Source organism: Phodopus roborovskii, unplaced genomic scaffold (assembly GCF_943737965.1).
Source record: "Phodopus roborovskii unplaced genomic scaffold, PHOROB, whole genome shotgun sequence".
Classification (NCBI taxonomy): Eukaryota; Metazoa; Chordata; class Mammalia; order Rodentia; family Cricetidae; genus Phodopus; species Phodopus roborovskii.
The window spans coordinates 7,170,044-7,184,834 of record NW_026126578.1 but is presented as its reverse complement, the minus strand read 5'-3'; the positions used below and the strand labels follow the sequence as shown (position 1 = coordinate 7,184,834).

General features: G+C 44.9%; 1 protein-coding gene across 2 annotated transcripts in view; it reads right to left on the bottom strand.

The window, feature by feature from the left end:
• Positions 1-14,791, bottom strand: part of Atg7 (autophagy related 7) — a 168,184-nt gene that overhangs the window by 134,719 nt on the left and 18,674 nt on the right. For both annotated transcript variants that reach the window (XM_051203764.1, XM_051203765.1), the window contains 5 exons: positions 10,403-10,491; positions 8,703-8,824; positions 5,774-5,864; positions 3,214-3,358; positions 1,844-2,002 (listed from right to left, as the gene is read on the bottom strand). In XM_051203764.1, coding sequence (XP_051059721.1) covers positions 1,844-2,002; positions 3,214-3,358; positions 5,774-5,864; positions 8,703-8,824; positions 10,403-10,491 — 606 coding nt within the window. The remainder of the gene's footprint in view (positions 1-1,843; positions 2,003-3,213; positions 3,359-5,773; positions 5,865-8,702; positions 8,825-10,402; positions 10,492-14,791) is intronic.

The following is a 14,791-nucleotide window of genomic DNA, read 5'->3' as shown; positions in this document are numbered from 1 at the left end:
TGAGATAAGCCACATGGTGCCAGCAGAGACCTGACTAACGTCTCAATGGTGGGGCTGTGGCTATCCAACAATAGCTGGGTACACAGAGGATACTCAGTCAATGCTATCGAATTCCACTCAATAATGATGATGCTCCTGATGGTGCTTGTGAAATAAAACCATCAACAACAGGAGGCTTTGGTAACAGACAGATCAATATTGAAAGGCTAAAGGAGGAAAGTTCTGAAAGGCAGGCTTCTCCATGGCTGGGGCTGAGGATGCCACTTCTAGCACTGCAAATACAAGCAGAAGCCTCAAAGATCACTAAAGTGTCTCCTGACAGATAAAATGATCATGTGGTCTACAGGTAGACTTCTGCTGGATGATTTAAAACACATCTTCAAACTTACTTATGTGCAAGTAACTTGAGTGCACTGGGTAGTCCTGGTCAATTAGAACCTCAGCTGAGGAAATGCCTCCATCAGGCTAGCCTGTTGCCATGTCTCTAGGCCATTCTCTCAATTGATGACTGATTGGGAGGGCCCATTGGCTGTGGGTGCTGCTACTCTAGGCAGGTGGTTCTGAGGTTTACAAGGCTGAGCAAGCCCTGGAGAGTGTCCCTCCATGATTCCTGCCTCTGCTCCTGCTTGAGTTCCTGACCTTTCTCACTGATAGACTGTGATCAGGATGTGTGAGCCACATAAACACTTTCCTTCCCAGATGGTGCTGATCAGTGTTTTATCACAACTAAAGAGAGCCGAGTAGACCTGGGCTTGGTGGCGCACTTGGGAGGTAGAGGCAGGCAGATCTCTGTGAGTTCGAGGCCACTCTGTTCTACATAGTAAGTTCCAGAACAGCCAAGGCTACACAGAGAAACCCTGTCTCTACAAAACAACATCAAAAAAAAAAACCTACCACAACCACCACCATTACCAACAACAACAACCCTGCCCCCCCCCCAAAAGAAAGTAGGATGGTGAGTAACTTGACTTTCATTTGCTATTTCTAAAGTAGTATAGTGTGACTCAAAAATAGCAGGAGATAGGGCAAAGAAGTCGATTTCAGCCAGTCTTTCTTCTACACAGATGCATGGTCAGTACTAAGCAGCCAGCATGTGGTCTGGTGACAGACTAAAACTAATAGCCTCCATCTTCACCATCAGAACTCCCTTTACAGGCAGGCGGGGTGAAAACAGAACTCCAAAAGACACGTCTTCATTCCTTCACGTATTTCTACTGCATGAGAGGCACTTGCTGTAGAGTGTCGGGGATGACAGCGTGCTGGCTAGGCAAACACTTTACCACTGGGCTGCAGCTCAGCTCTGGTTGTATTTTAGTTTTCTTTTGCATGTATGTTGACATGGGCGTGGGACTACTATGTGTAAGTATGATGCATGTGTACGCAGGTGCACATTACTATGGTGTGTATGTGGGGGTCCGAGGGCCACCTCAGATGCTTGTCCTCACTTGCCACCTTGTTTGAGCTGGGTCTTTGGTTGTGGATTGCTGCTGCACATGTAAGATCAGCTGCTGGCCAGCGTCTGGGGACTCTTCTGTCTCTGCCTCCTTTCTCACCATGGGAACACCAGGATTACACACGCATACTTCCATGCCTGGCTTTATATGTTTTTGAGGATTCAAATGCAAGTCTTCATGATTACACAGCAAGTACAGTATCCAATAACCCCTCTCCTCAATATTTTCTTAGTATTTTTAAAAGGCTATCACACTGAGGGGGGCAGTAGGCTTAGTCATATGATGCCTGTCTGCTCCTCAGTCTCCAGTACTACAGAGCCTCATCTCGCAGGACCCCTAGGATTCAAACATTTACAGAGTTTTTCTTTTTAGGAGAAAAGAAAACATACCACTCCAGGAAATATTTTCTGGAGCCGCTCTGCTGCTGCCAGGGCCTTGGGCTTGCCGCCTGCTAGACAATCTTCAAATTCATACAGAGGCTGTCTCACAGGGTTGGAGTAGGAGATCTTGGCGTTGTCCACAAATGTGACATGTCTGACACCCCAGCCCTGCATGGAAACAGGATACAATGGCAAACTCCTGATGAGCATGTTCCAGCACACATTGCTGAAATCTCTAAAAGGGTTTTGCTTCTGAGCAGCTGGGGACCTTAAAATATAGGAAGCTGCAGGAAATGGATTGTACAAATTCAGTTTTTGACCATTAGAATGTCAACGTATTTTTAAAAGGCAAAATAATGCTATGCCAGGGCCTAGATTCCCACAGTCCTTAGACCAGGAAGTATCAGTAATTCTTTCACAATGTGTTACTTTTGACAGGGCCACCAGGGGAAGACTGCAGGTGAATGCTAGAACTCTACTGTGTTGTTTCAGGGCTGGCAAGCACCCCTAGATGTCTTCTCTTAATGAGTAAGTAAGTATAAATATCAGCTCATCTGGAAACTTCATTTTGGATCTCAGTTAACTCCAGAAAAATGACCATCAAGTCGTTCCCATGTGAAACACTGAGGAACACTCTTAGAGTATCTCTTCACTCCAGAGAAACCTTGCTTCTAACCCTTGCAAGACGAGTTTGTTTTAATGCGAGTTGTCATGATGTCATGGACATTTTCATAGATGAGAACATTTCTGGAAATCTTATTTAAAGATTTGTTTATCTTATGCATAATGTTTTGTCTCCACATGTGCAAGTACATACATGTAATGCCCAAGGAGTCCAGAGGAGGGTATTGGATCTCCTGGAGCTGGAGTTACAAGCTGTGGTGAGCTGCCATGTGAGTACTGGAAACTAAACACAGGTGCTCACCAAGAGCAGCTAATGGTCCTAACCTCTGAGCCATCTCTCCAACCCCTATATTTCTTCACAGTTTTATGGGACAACACAGTTTCTAAGTTGGACTAATAGGTTACAAAGAATACTTTTTTATAAGTAGCAGACTATGAGCCAGTTTTTATAAATATAAATAAACAGATAAGTGACAAGCCCCGTGAATGGTCTCTGTTTCCCTCAGCCAGGACTACTCCTGGCATCAGTGGTAACATACTTATATATGAAATCTCATTACTTGTGGGAAGGGAAACTGGGCTGGAACTGGAGGGGCATTCTCGGCTTCTGTCTCACAATGACTACAGATTGCTCTTAGAAGAGATGCTGAGGAGAGCAAAAAAGGAATGGGAGGGAGGCACAAATGAATCTGGGAGATGGCAGGCAATTGTACTAGAATAAAAGAGGCACAGCTGCACAGGGCCCCCAAACTCACCATCAGTGTCCTAGCCACATTACACCCCAGGGTGCCAGCTCCCAGCAGCAGGCACTTGACAGACACAACCTTATCCAAGTCCAAGGTAGGGACCAATCGCCAACACATCAGCTTGAGATTCAGATCCACAGATGACTCAGCGAGCCTGGAAAACAAGAGATTGATGTGCTGGTGAGTCATTTGAAAGAAGGAGGAGGAGAAGGAGAAGGAGGAGAAGAAGAAAGAATTAAAAAGGAAAGGATATGGCTGTTCCTAGGTGTGGTGGAGGAAAGAGTTTCTTGTAGATAAAAGGAAGAGCATAGCCAGAGGCAGGGACATCTGGGAAACTCCAGAGTGGGCGTGACCAGACTGAGCTGCTCCCCCCCCCCAGGAGAGGGGGTGGGGTAGGAGAGCTGGGGCCAAGAGACTGGCACACATGTGGTGGTGAAGGTAAGAAAAAGATGTCCCTTCCCCTGCACACTGTGGCATACAAGGGAGCTGACCCTTTCTTATCAGCTGCAGACAGAGAGAGCTGGTGCCATGACCAACTCTACAACTTTCTAGGCCCAAAATGAAGAGTTGGCCTACCCCAACATCCACCCCATCTATGACCTGCTGGAGCATATGATGGAGCCGGTCCTGTAGACTTCAAACTGCAGGATCTCCATGACACAAGACAACAACAGGATCTCCAACAGGAGTCCCAGTGAGGGCCCCCTACCAAGAGTGTGGCAGAGACCGAGGCAGAGAACCAGGACAATGACTCTCTGCAATGAACACTTGCAAGTAAAGATATATGGACTAAAGGGCAAATCGTGTGACTCACTGTGTCACATTACAGCTTCCATGATGAGATTCTTCTTTTTTTTTCTATCAATTTTATTTTAGGGAGAGGTTGCAAGTGTAGAAAGCAGATACAGAGGGACAGGGAGATGAATGGGATAGAGATGCGTGATGTGAAAGACACAAAGAAGAAATAAAAAGAAATTTAAAAAGAAACAGAGACTGGCACAGTCAAAATGTCCAGATTATGTAGGGGAGGGAAGCCTGGGAATGGAGAGTTCAGGATAAGGAATGGGATACGCCAGCCATACTCTGTAACAGGTAGGGACTGAGGGATGCTGGGAGAACCTGGTGGCCAGGTCTGCTTTGATGTGTTAATAGGCTCCTCAGTCATTTGACCCAGGTTTGAGGCCTAACACATTCATATGTGCTCCAGTCTTAATTTCTAAGAGACAGACACAATCTAGGGGAGGAAACAAGATGGAAATAATTAGGCAATCAGAATCAGAGTAAAAATGAGATGAAGCTTGTAACAGAGAGGAGAAAGGTTACCACACAGAAAGCATGCCACTGTCCTCTGTGATTGCTTGTGTAGAGCTCCAAACAGCAAGGTTTGAAAGGGGAAGTTATGCAGAATATTAATTTAAGGTGTGTCATTCTTGTTTATACTCTGGAACTTTTGTTTAATGATGTAAAGATGTGGTTGATTAAATGAAATTCACCTGCAGTCAGGAGGCTGGCTCAGCAACTAGCTGACAGGAAGTTGTAGGGAGGAGCCAGGTGGAGAAGGGTTTGTAAGGAGCAGGGAGACTGAGCACAGGACTTGTTGGGAGGCAGGAAGAGGTGAGCTAGGGGAGCTGCTTGCTAATCAACCTCTCTGCTCTCTAGGAAGCAGGATTCTACCTCAACCTTTGAATCTTGAGTTCTTTGATGGGATGGAGATTTAAATAAGTTTCCTTAAGTAGCTTTGAAAGAGCCCGTTCCTGAGGGGACAGAATTCCCTCAGGCTTCGGCTTTTGCAAGCTAGCTGCTGCTGGTAGCTGTGGAGCTGCAACTGCTGAATAGGACAGCTGTAGCATAAAGGAATGAAACAATGGAAAGAATTAAACAATTAAAGAATTAAAAGAAAAACAGGGAGGGCACATAGGGGACGATGGGAAGGAGAGAGAACCGGGTTGATATGTAAAATAAGATTGTTTCTAAATTAAATAAAAATCTTAAAAAGCCTAGAACAATAACAACAACAAAGGAAACAAACAAAAAAAGAAAGGAAAGGAACGAAAAAGAAAAACAGGGAAATCAGCAGTTCTAGCCTTTGTGTTGGCTTAAAAGAATGGCTCTTCTAAGAATGGAAAACTCTCCCAGATCTTAATAAAGGGTAAGCAGATTCTCATCCTTGAAAGTGACGTGGATTCTCCACAAATCAATGTTCCTTATAATACCCTTCAGGGATGGCAAATAGGACAGAGGTCTGCAGCCATGAATAAAGAACTAGAAAGGAGGTAGAGGCAGGTGGATCTCTGCGAGTTCCAGGCCTGCCAGGGCTGCATAGTAAGACTCTCTAAACAATAACAACCATAAAAACTAGAAAGGGCAGTGGTGAGGTCCAGATGTCTGAGAGTCTGCACTGGAAACAAGAGTGGAGAAGATGTGCATGCCTCGGGATGCCCGTCACACTAACCCTCAAGACAATGAAGACCAGAAGTGGCCGGCTCACTACCAGGACCAGCATCCCTGAACCACACAGCACAGCATCGGTCACAACCCGCTGGAAACAAGGGCATCCAGTCACGTCTACCTTTTAGGGTCCATGCATCCGCTGAGGTTCACCATCCTTGGTCCCATGCCTCCTTTCTGGTTCTTCTCCCAGCCAACTGCTTTAGGACAATCTTAAGGTAAATAAAACAAAGTTTACTAAAAGGGGAAATAAAAACAAACCTGAACTCAAGTCTTCACGCTTGTGTGGCAAGCACTTTACAGACTGAGCCCCCTCACCCCAGCTGCCCTCTCTTTCCCATGACTTGGCCTTTGTCTTCTTTTCACTTTGAGTGTTTTTGCCTGCTTATTAGTTCACCACATGTATGCAGTGTTTTCAGGGGCCAGAAGAGGGCACCAGATCCCCTAGAACTGGAGTTAGTTTTGAACCACCATATGGGTTCTGGCATTTGGACCTTTGCAAGAGTAGCCAGTGCTCTTAACTGCTGAACCGTCTCTCCAGCCTGACTGTCCTCTTTAATTACTGTTATAGGAGCCCCTGGAACTCCAATCCCAGAATTTCCAGAGTTTATCTCATTTTCTGCTGCAGAGACTGATATGATATTTCCACATGTGTAGATCTGTCACTGTGCCCTGCAGTTAACAGAAACCCCTCGGCGCCACAAGACCTCCCACAATGTCTGCTGTTGTTGTGGGACCTCTCTCCTCTCCTTTTCTCAAAGACTTCCTTCTATTCGAAATAAAGCTTCAACTCCCAAGCAGGGAACTCAGCCTTAGGTTACATTTCAGTATCACTTCCAATGTTTGCTTAAGTAAGGCTCTGGGGCAGGGCTGCAAACAAGATCTAAGACAACTGGACATTTCAAATTAAAATATCCACATACACAAGCCTCCCCTGCCCTTCTTTCCATCTAATTATTTATTTAGAGACAGGAACTTATGGCTGGCCTTGAACTCATGGTCCTTCTGTCTCCACTTCCCAAGGTCTGGGGTCACAAGCCTGCGCTACCATGCTTGGTTGGCTACAGCCATTAGTAAGAAAATTAGATGCATTGTAAGCTTATTAATGATGAAAACACTACATGTGAAGATTAGTAATCTTCACATCTGCTTCTGTATAAGCCATCCTCATAACACACACTCCAAATGAAGGAAGAATGTGTTGGGAGTGAGATGCTGTCCACTCACAGATGGGAACAAGGCAGAGCACAGGGGCAGGAGAAGCAGGGCCTGCAGCCCATCCCCAGCAGTGGCCACGACTGTTTCAGCCAATGCACAGAGCATCTTTCTGCCTACTATGGAGGCTTTACCACTTCTCACATCACTGCTGTTCCAACTATGGGATGCCTTAGATAGAGAGCCATGTGTTGCTTAATGATGGGGAGAGTTCTGAGAAATAATGGGCTGCTAACTGACCTGCTCTGAAAACACAGAGGGTACTTACACAAATTAAGTGGTTGTGGGATCCCTAGGCAACAGACTCTTAAGGGACCACTGTGCTACGTGATGTGATGTTGTTATGCCACATATGGCCACACTGAAGAGTGTGGCTATGGAAACGCCTTGGGTTCACATCATGATGCTAAGAAAGTCTTCACAATGTTTATCATACAGCTTTATTTGCAGCTGAGTGGAAACACTAATTTATAAGTAAAACACCACTTCTAAGATGAGTAACCACTCTTCAACATGGAGTATGAATAAGAGGGAGATGTAGAAGCCTTCATCAGTTGGGAATGAATTGAAGGCCTGGATTGAAACACCAGAGAGGGGGGAAGAGTGGCTCAGTGCAGACATAGGAAGACAGTGTCCGCACAGGATAAAATTAGGAGCATGGGAAAGGGGTCTGGTGGCTGCATCCTGGCTTCACTTTTTAGTGAGTCTCCATATACTCTATCTTTGAGTTGCAACTTAATAAAGGGACTTTAGTGCATCTTATGTGCCAGAAGAGGGCGCCAAGCCAAAAGCGAAACACAAAGCCTCTGAATGTAGGGAGTGGCTTCCTCCCTGGACCATGCAGAGGATTCTCTGGGTGTATTTAAAATCTCCAGGCTGGAGCACAGGGTCAACAAGAAAGAGCAATCTTGAGTCCTTCTGACTTCAGCATTTGGGGAGAGATGAGGCGCCCCAACATCTGATGCACACACACTAAGGCACACCCATGCACTGAAGAAAACTGCCCTATCAGGAGCTGTGCAGTCTATATGGAGCTGATGGGCAGATGTACATCACATGGACATAGGGGACTCTCCTGGAAAAAAACTATGCACATCTATGGTGTGGACAGTAAGCTTAAAAGAGCCCCGAATGAGAAGCATCATAGACTGGACACTAACTACTCCATTACTTCACACAGGGGACACACCCTTCACACACAGTATTTTGCAGTGTGGGTATTCTTCCCATGCACTCAAACTTGAGCATGAATTCTAACTTGAGTATATATGCATTGGATGTCTGTACATACACTTTGTATAGATTTGCACACAGATACATCTAACATTGGAAAATGGCTCCCAGACTGTTTTCTAATATATAAAACATGTATAAATGCCAACACTTGCCATGAAAGGGTGAGAGAAGGTATTAGAAGTGGAAGAAAAATGCACCTTTGTTGACTGATACTCTGTATGGAGAACAGGGTCACACACACCTTCAAGTACTAAATGAATAAACATTAACTAATTAACTACTTCACCCTTCCTCTAGGAAGAGGTATGAATAAAGAATTTGTGTTGATCAAAAACAAAACAAATAAAAATAAAGCTGGAGAACCCCCCCCTCCCCCGCTGCCCCATCCCGGGACTGGAAAACTCCACTGGAGAAGCTCCATGCAACTCAGCCTCTGCTCATGCTCAGGGTTGAGCACAGCTGCACCCTGTCCCAAGTAGGTGCTCCTACTGCCTGCGAGGTGGGAGCTGTTGTCTCTCTTGCCATGCTGTAAGCAGGGAACTGGGTCTCTGGTTACTCATCATTACTTGCCAATTACTTGCCAAAGACTTGCCAATCACCTGGGCTAAATGCCATTTCTGGAAGTTTCACCTCGAAGATGATGCTGTGGGCCACATCTCTTGCCCCTTGCATGGTGCGGTCTCGAAAGCACAGGACTTCAACCGACTGGAAACTGCCACTCCTGTCGCCCACACCGGGTTTGTGTTTGTTTCATTTGATTAAGAAAGGAGAAGAAAAAGAGCTGGCGTAAGTGCTTTCCAGGCCAGCTGCAGAGAACTCAGGGCATGCAATCACTCCTGTCTGGCCTCCTTAACCTTGGAGAGATTTTGAGCACATTCGTGCAAATACCCTCTGTCTGTACATTTAGAGTCTGGCTGCCAATTTAGCTGGGATTTTTCCCCTCCTTAGGTGAATTTTTCTGTAGCAATCACACAGCGGACAGATAATTCTGACAAAGAAAGCTTTTAAATCTGGGGTGGGATGCTCCCAAGATCTTAACATGGGATCCCTAAGGCTCATTGCCAACAGCCAGGAGTGCATACATGACCAGTCTCTCTGGGGTCTGTCAATATTTGTCTATCTTCATATTTTGGAGGAAACATTTTTTTTTTCTTAAGTAAACCAAACACAAAGAAAAATCACAGAATCCCTCTAAGCTTGACCATGTGTATCTGGACCATCCCCTCCTAGGGCCCCATAATGGCTTTGCCTGTTTTGAACTACATAAATGGAATCATGACATGTATTCTCTCAGGCTGGCTTAGTTCACTCACTATTGTGTTTGAAAAGCCATCTATAGCTGGTTGTGGTGGTGCACACCTTTAATTCTAGCATTCAGGAGGCAGAGGCAGGTCAGCCATAACTACACAAGACTCTGTATTTTTTTTAAAGGCAAAAATGTGGCGTACATATATAATATATATTATATACATGGGCATACATGAAATTAAAAATAGGCCTTTAAAAAAAAGAAAAGCTATGCATGAAGACATGCTCAGGACATGCTGAGGAGCCTCCTCCACCTCCTGTCATAGAATGGAAGGGCATGAGGCTGGGGCTAGTAACCACAGTGCTGCTATACACTGTGTGTGTGTGTGTGTGTGTGTGTGTGTGTGTGTGTATGCTGCTTGCATCCAGCCTGTACCTCTGTGAGCAACAAGCTCAGAATGTCACCATAGAACCACGTTTTTTTGTTTGTTTGTTTGTTTTTTGTTTTTTGTTTTTTACTCCAGCAGATCCTGTCACAAGTGTCACTGCATCTTTTGTGAATTTTGTTGCCTCCCATTTCAACTCTACCTGGCATGGTTACTTTCCTTAGGTGATTTTGGTGGAGCTGTGGCCGATGACCTCTTACAGGTTTAATGTTATTTCCTTGATACCCAATGATGCTGAGTGTCTTACCAAATGTAAGTTGGCTCTTCCCAATGCCACCCCTCTTTTTTTTTTTTTTTTTTAATTTTAGGATTAGGGATTTTTTAAAAGGTGGGAGGTAGTAGCAATGGGAAATTCCTATCTAAAAGCAGGAAGGGAGGGCTGAGGAATGTCAGTGTCATTGCCTCTGGCTAACCTCACCACAGTCTAAGTGTCTTCAGCATAGTACAGGCTGAGGCTGGGACTCCCTAGCAGACATACTCAGGAGCACCAGGGATAGAAACTGGACCACAGCTAATTTAACTGACACTTAGGGGAAGATGCTGACATAAGCAGTATGGGAAACATACAGATGAAGACACACAGACACGGACACACATGTAAATACCATCTGTGGGCTGCCAGGACCAAAAAGTTCCTCAAGGGCCATCCAGGGTACTGGGCTAGGTTACAGGGATCGTACACACCAACTGTTATCTGTGAACAGAAAACACTTGCTGAGAGCCACACACCATGTCAGTTTGGTTTGATGGCGCCACACACCGCTAACACGCCACAGAAAGTAGACACTTGGCAGAGGGGTTAAAGGGAAGGAAGCCTTGGGATCTCACCCTAAATGAGAGGCTCCCTTCACAGGCAAGAACTGGAACATTTTCCCTGTGCTCCCTGGCCTGGTATTTGGCATGGCAGAAAACAGAAACTAGACAGTTCAGGAAGAAAAGAGACTGGAAGGAAAGGGCGTAGAGAAGGAGGGAAGGAGGGTGGGACCAAGGGTCAAGAGATAGAGGATAAAGGACAGTCTACCTTCAGGACTTACAGAGGAGAGCCCTCATAGAGAAATGCAAGCTGAAAGAATGGCTCATCTGTGTGTGATGAAGACAAAAAGTCAGATCAAGTCCTACACCCTGAATCCACAGCCAGTTCAAGTTAAAAAGCTAGATGCCTGCACAGTGGGAACACATTTTCCTCCCACCCGTCTCCAGCGCTCTCTTAACCCTGACTTCCATCTGCATAATCGTATTCAACTTCAAACCACAGGCCTTTAGTAAGGGCTTTGCTTGGGGAGACACAGAGCTGCCTTCCTCCCAGAGCCATCAGACACTGTAGGTGAGATGTATCTTTTCCCTCCCCTGGGCTCCAGATTGAGCTACCTATTCTTCCTTCCTTCCTTCCTTCCTTCCTTCCTTCCTTCCTTCCTTCCTTCCTTCCCTCCCTCCCTCCCTCCCTCCCTCCCTCCCTCCCTCCCTCTTTCTTTTCTTTTCTTTTCTTTTTCTTTTTTGACAGGGTTTCTCTGTGTAGCCTTGGCTGTTCTGGAACTCACTCTGTAGACCATGCTGGCCTTGAACTCAGAGATCCGCCTGCCTCTGTCCCCTCCTGAGTACTGGGATTAAAGATGTACACCACCACACCCAGCCAGATGTTGATTTCTAAAAATCATTCTCCAATAAAAGATGTCAGGGCACCTTGAACACATGGCTGATTTTAGAGCTGGGGCAGAGAAAACACAAGATGTGCCTGGGCCATCTTATAGTACGAGAAAATAGAAAGTGCTCAAGGGAAAAGAATTAAAAAAAAAAAAAAAAAAAAAAAAAAAGAGGCTGCATCAGGGAAATGAAGAGAGTAACACCAAGAGCCTGTGTATCCAAACAGGAGCAACCAGAGGGACAGGTGAGTTGCAGGGGGTCATGACCTAAACTGTGATAGTGTCTATGGCCCATGGCAGAGCACAGTGCATGCCAGGCTCTAAATTCCATCCTCAGCTCTGTCAAAGAAATCAATAACCCCATACCATCAATATTGGAATTAAAGCCAATAAGAACTCAAACGATGTGTATGGATGCTGCCCTCTTCAGGAGAGGCACTTAATCCTCCCCATCTCTGAGGGGAGACTGAACTGAGTGAGGGATTTGTTCCCAAAGCAAACATAGGAACTTTACAGGAGAAGGTTATAACCAAGAGTGCCACATGGGCATCTGGGATCCCTGGGGAGGGGGAGGAGCAGGGGAACTTGATTGCATTTAGATTATTTAAAAAAACCCATAACCACATTCTTTTGTAAAAAAATTTTATTATTTTTTTCATACAATATTTTGATTATATTTTCCTCCTCCACCAACTCCTTCCACCTCCCATAGCCACCCAACTTTATGTTCTTGCTCCCTAAAACAAAACAAATACCAAGACAAATGAGCAAACTATATTTTAAAAAAAACCCAAAACAATAAGACAAATTATCAAATAAAACTAGATCAGTCATGCAGCTAGGGAAAAACCTACAACTATTATCCTGGTAAATGAACATAGCCATAAAATGACTCCTAATGGCACATTGCTATCCCTATGGATCAGAGTATTGCTCAACCCTCATCAGAGAAGCTTCTTCTTGTAGTAGATGGGAATTAACAGAGAGACTCACAACTGTGTAGAGAGCGAGAGACTTTGGAGCACTCAGACCTAAATGGGATGTCTTGCAGAAGAGGCAGAAAGATTGTAAGTGCCAGAGTTGGTGGACAATTCTAGGGAAACAACAGGATGGATACATATGAACTCATAGACTGTGGCAGCATGCACAAAGCCTGCATTGGTTCCAGCCAAACAAAATCCCAACACTGAGAAGGGGAACTGGACAAAGCTCTACCTAACCAAGATGTTATCTGCAATTGATACTCAATGTCACTGGTGAGATCAGCCATACTGCAGGGCAGGCCCCATTCCTAGGAGTAGTTGGCCAATCATAACAAACTCATCAATACAAAACATAAAACTTGGTGCCCTTACATGCATGTATCTGTACCATGTGAGAGCCTTGTGCCCATGGAGGTCAGAAGAGGGCACTGGATTCCCTGGAACTGGAGTTATGGATAGTTGTAAATTGGTACATGGGTGCTGGGAATCAAACCTGGATCCTTTGGCAAAGCAGTCAGTGCTCTTAACTACTGAGCCATCTCTCTAGTTCCTGCAACTATCTTTTATAAATCTAAAGTTATTCCAAATAAAAGTTTAAGTTTTAATGATGGGGAGGATGCTGAGTGTCTATAGCACACCGAGAATCCTTTTCACCTTTCCATGATTTTAGACATAGAGTAGCTGTCCTGTAAATGTTTACTGAATGATAGAAACATGGATGAATGAAGGCCAGGATGGACTTTGGCGTGTGGCCAGCATGTGCAGGTCCTGGGTTTGATTCCTAGCACTGCCAGGAAGCAAGACAAAATAAAAAAATACGGGCCAAAGGCTGGACAGAAATGGGTGGGAGGGAAGGCGGTGAGAACGAGGGAAGGAGGCAGAAGTCCACGCAGCCAAGGGTTTCCTCTGTAAACATAATGTAGGTTAGGTGAAAACATGGTTTTTACGCGCTTGTGTACATGAAGTGTGTGTGTGTGTGTGTGTGTGTGTGTGTGTGTGTGTAGCAGGGAGAGGGGAGGGGAGAGAGAGACAGAGAGACACAGAGAGAGTGATAGAGTGATAGATACTGGGGAAAATGATAGCTAGATATGGGGATACACGGGTTCTGGGGATTGAACTCAGGTCACCAGGTTTGCAAGGTAAGCACCTTTCCTCACCAGGCCATGTCACCACCACTAACACCCCTCCTTTTTGAAACAGGGTTCCACTACGCAGCTCTGGTTAGCCTGGAGCTCACTCTGTAGACCAGGCTGTCTTCAAACTCACAGAGGTCCGCCTGTCTTTGCCTCCAAGATCTGGGATTAAAGGTCTGTACCCAGTTCTGTCTTACTTTTAGTTTAAATTAACCCAGAAAGTTTGTGCATTTATTTCATACAATGCTCAGTGTGGTATAAACCAAAAGCAGAAGCGGAAGCAACATTCAGATTGAAACAAACAAACAAACCCACAACCCTACCATATTACCAAAGCTAAAAAAACTTCTCTCCACATCTTCACACATAGAAATCCTAGCTAAGACAACTGCCCTAACTATTCTTTATGTAAATATATTTATATTATGACTTCTAAACAGAAGCGGGATCATGCCATAAGTCTAGATTCATGTCTCTCATCATACAGGTCCTCCTGGCCTGTGAATGTTCTTACAACCATTGCTAGTAGTGACTAAGTGGTGTTCTGAGGCAGAGATGCATAATGCATTTTCTGGGCCCTACTGGAAGACAGGTCCATCTTCACCTACCCTCAATCTCAGAAAATGAAAGTTCCTATTAACAACATCTAATTAACACGTCAGTTCTCACATATCCTCTATAATTATTTGCTACTTTCTTGATTATGTAAAAACTCAGTTTCGGAAGTCTTTTCTAGAAGGATATTCATGTCTTCAGGACAAATATATATGCATCTACTTAAAAAATAAATTCTTTTCAGATAAATAAAATATTATAAGCATACAGAGAACTTTTATGAACACAGCTACCAAAGCCATGCTGAATCCTGCCAAGGCCAAGCATTCAACCCTGTGGGCCTTGCTGGTCCTATGTCAATTGTGAGCAAAATCATGGGGTTGCTGTGGAGATATAGTGAGATGACACTGAGCAAACAAAGCCTGACATGTGCCCAGTGCTATTAACAGCTGCAGGAGTGCCTTATAGCCTCCAAAGGGACCTGCATCTCCATCAAACTTCCCAGTAATTCTGATGCAGCTGCTCCAGTCTGTGAACTTGAGTTTAAGAAGCACTAGCGAGGGTAGTCTTGAAGCCAAAAGAAAAAACAAAACAAAACAAAACCTGTGGGGCTTTTTCTCATGTCTTTAAAAACCCTCGCCATGCCAAGCTATGGTGTGCAACCGGAGGAGAATCAGTGTCCC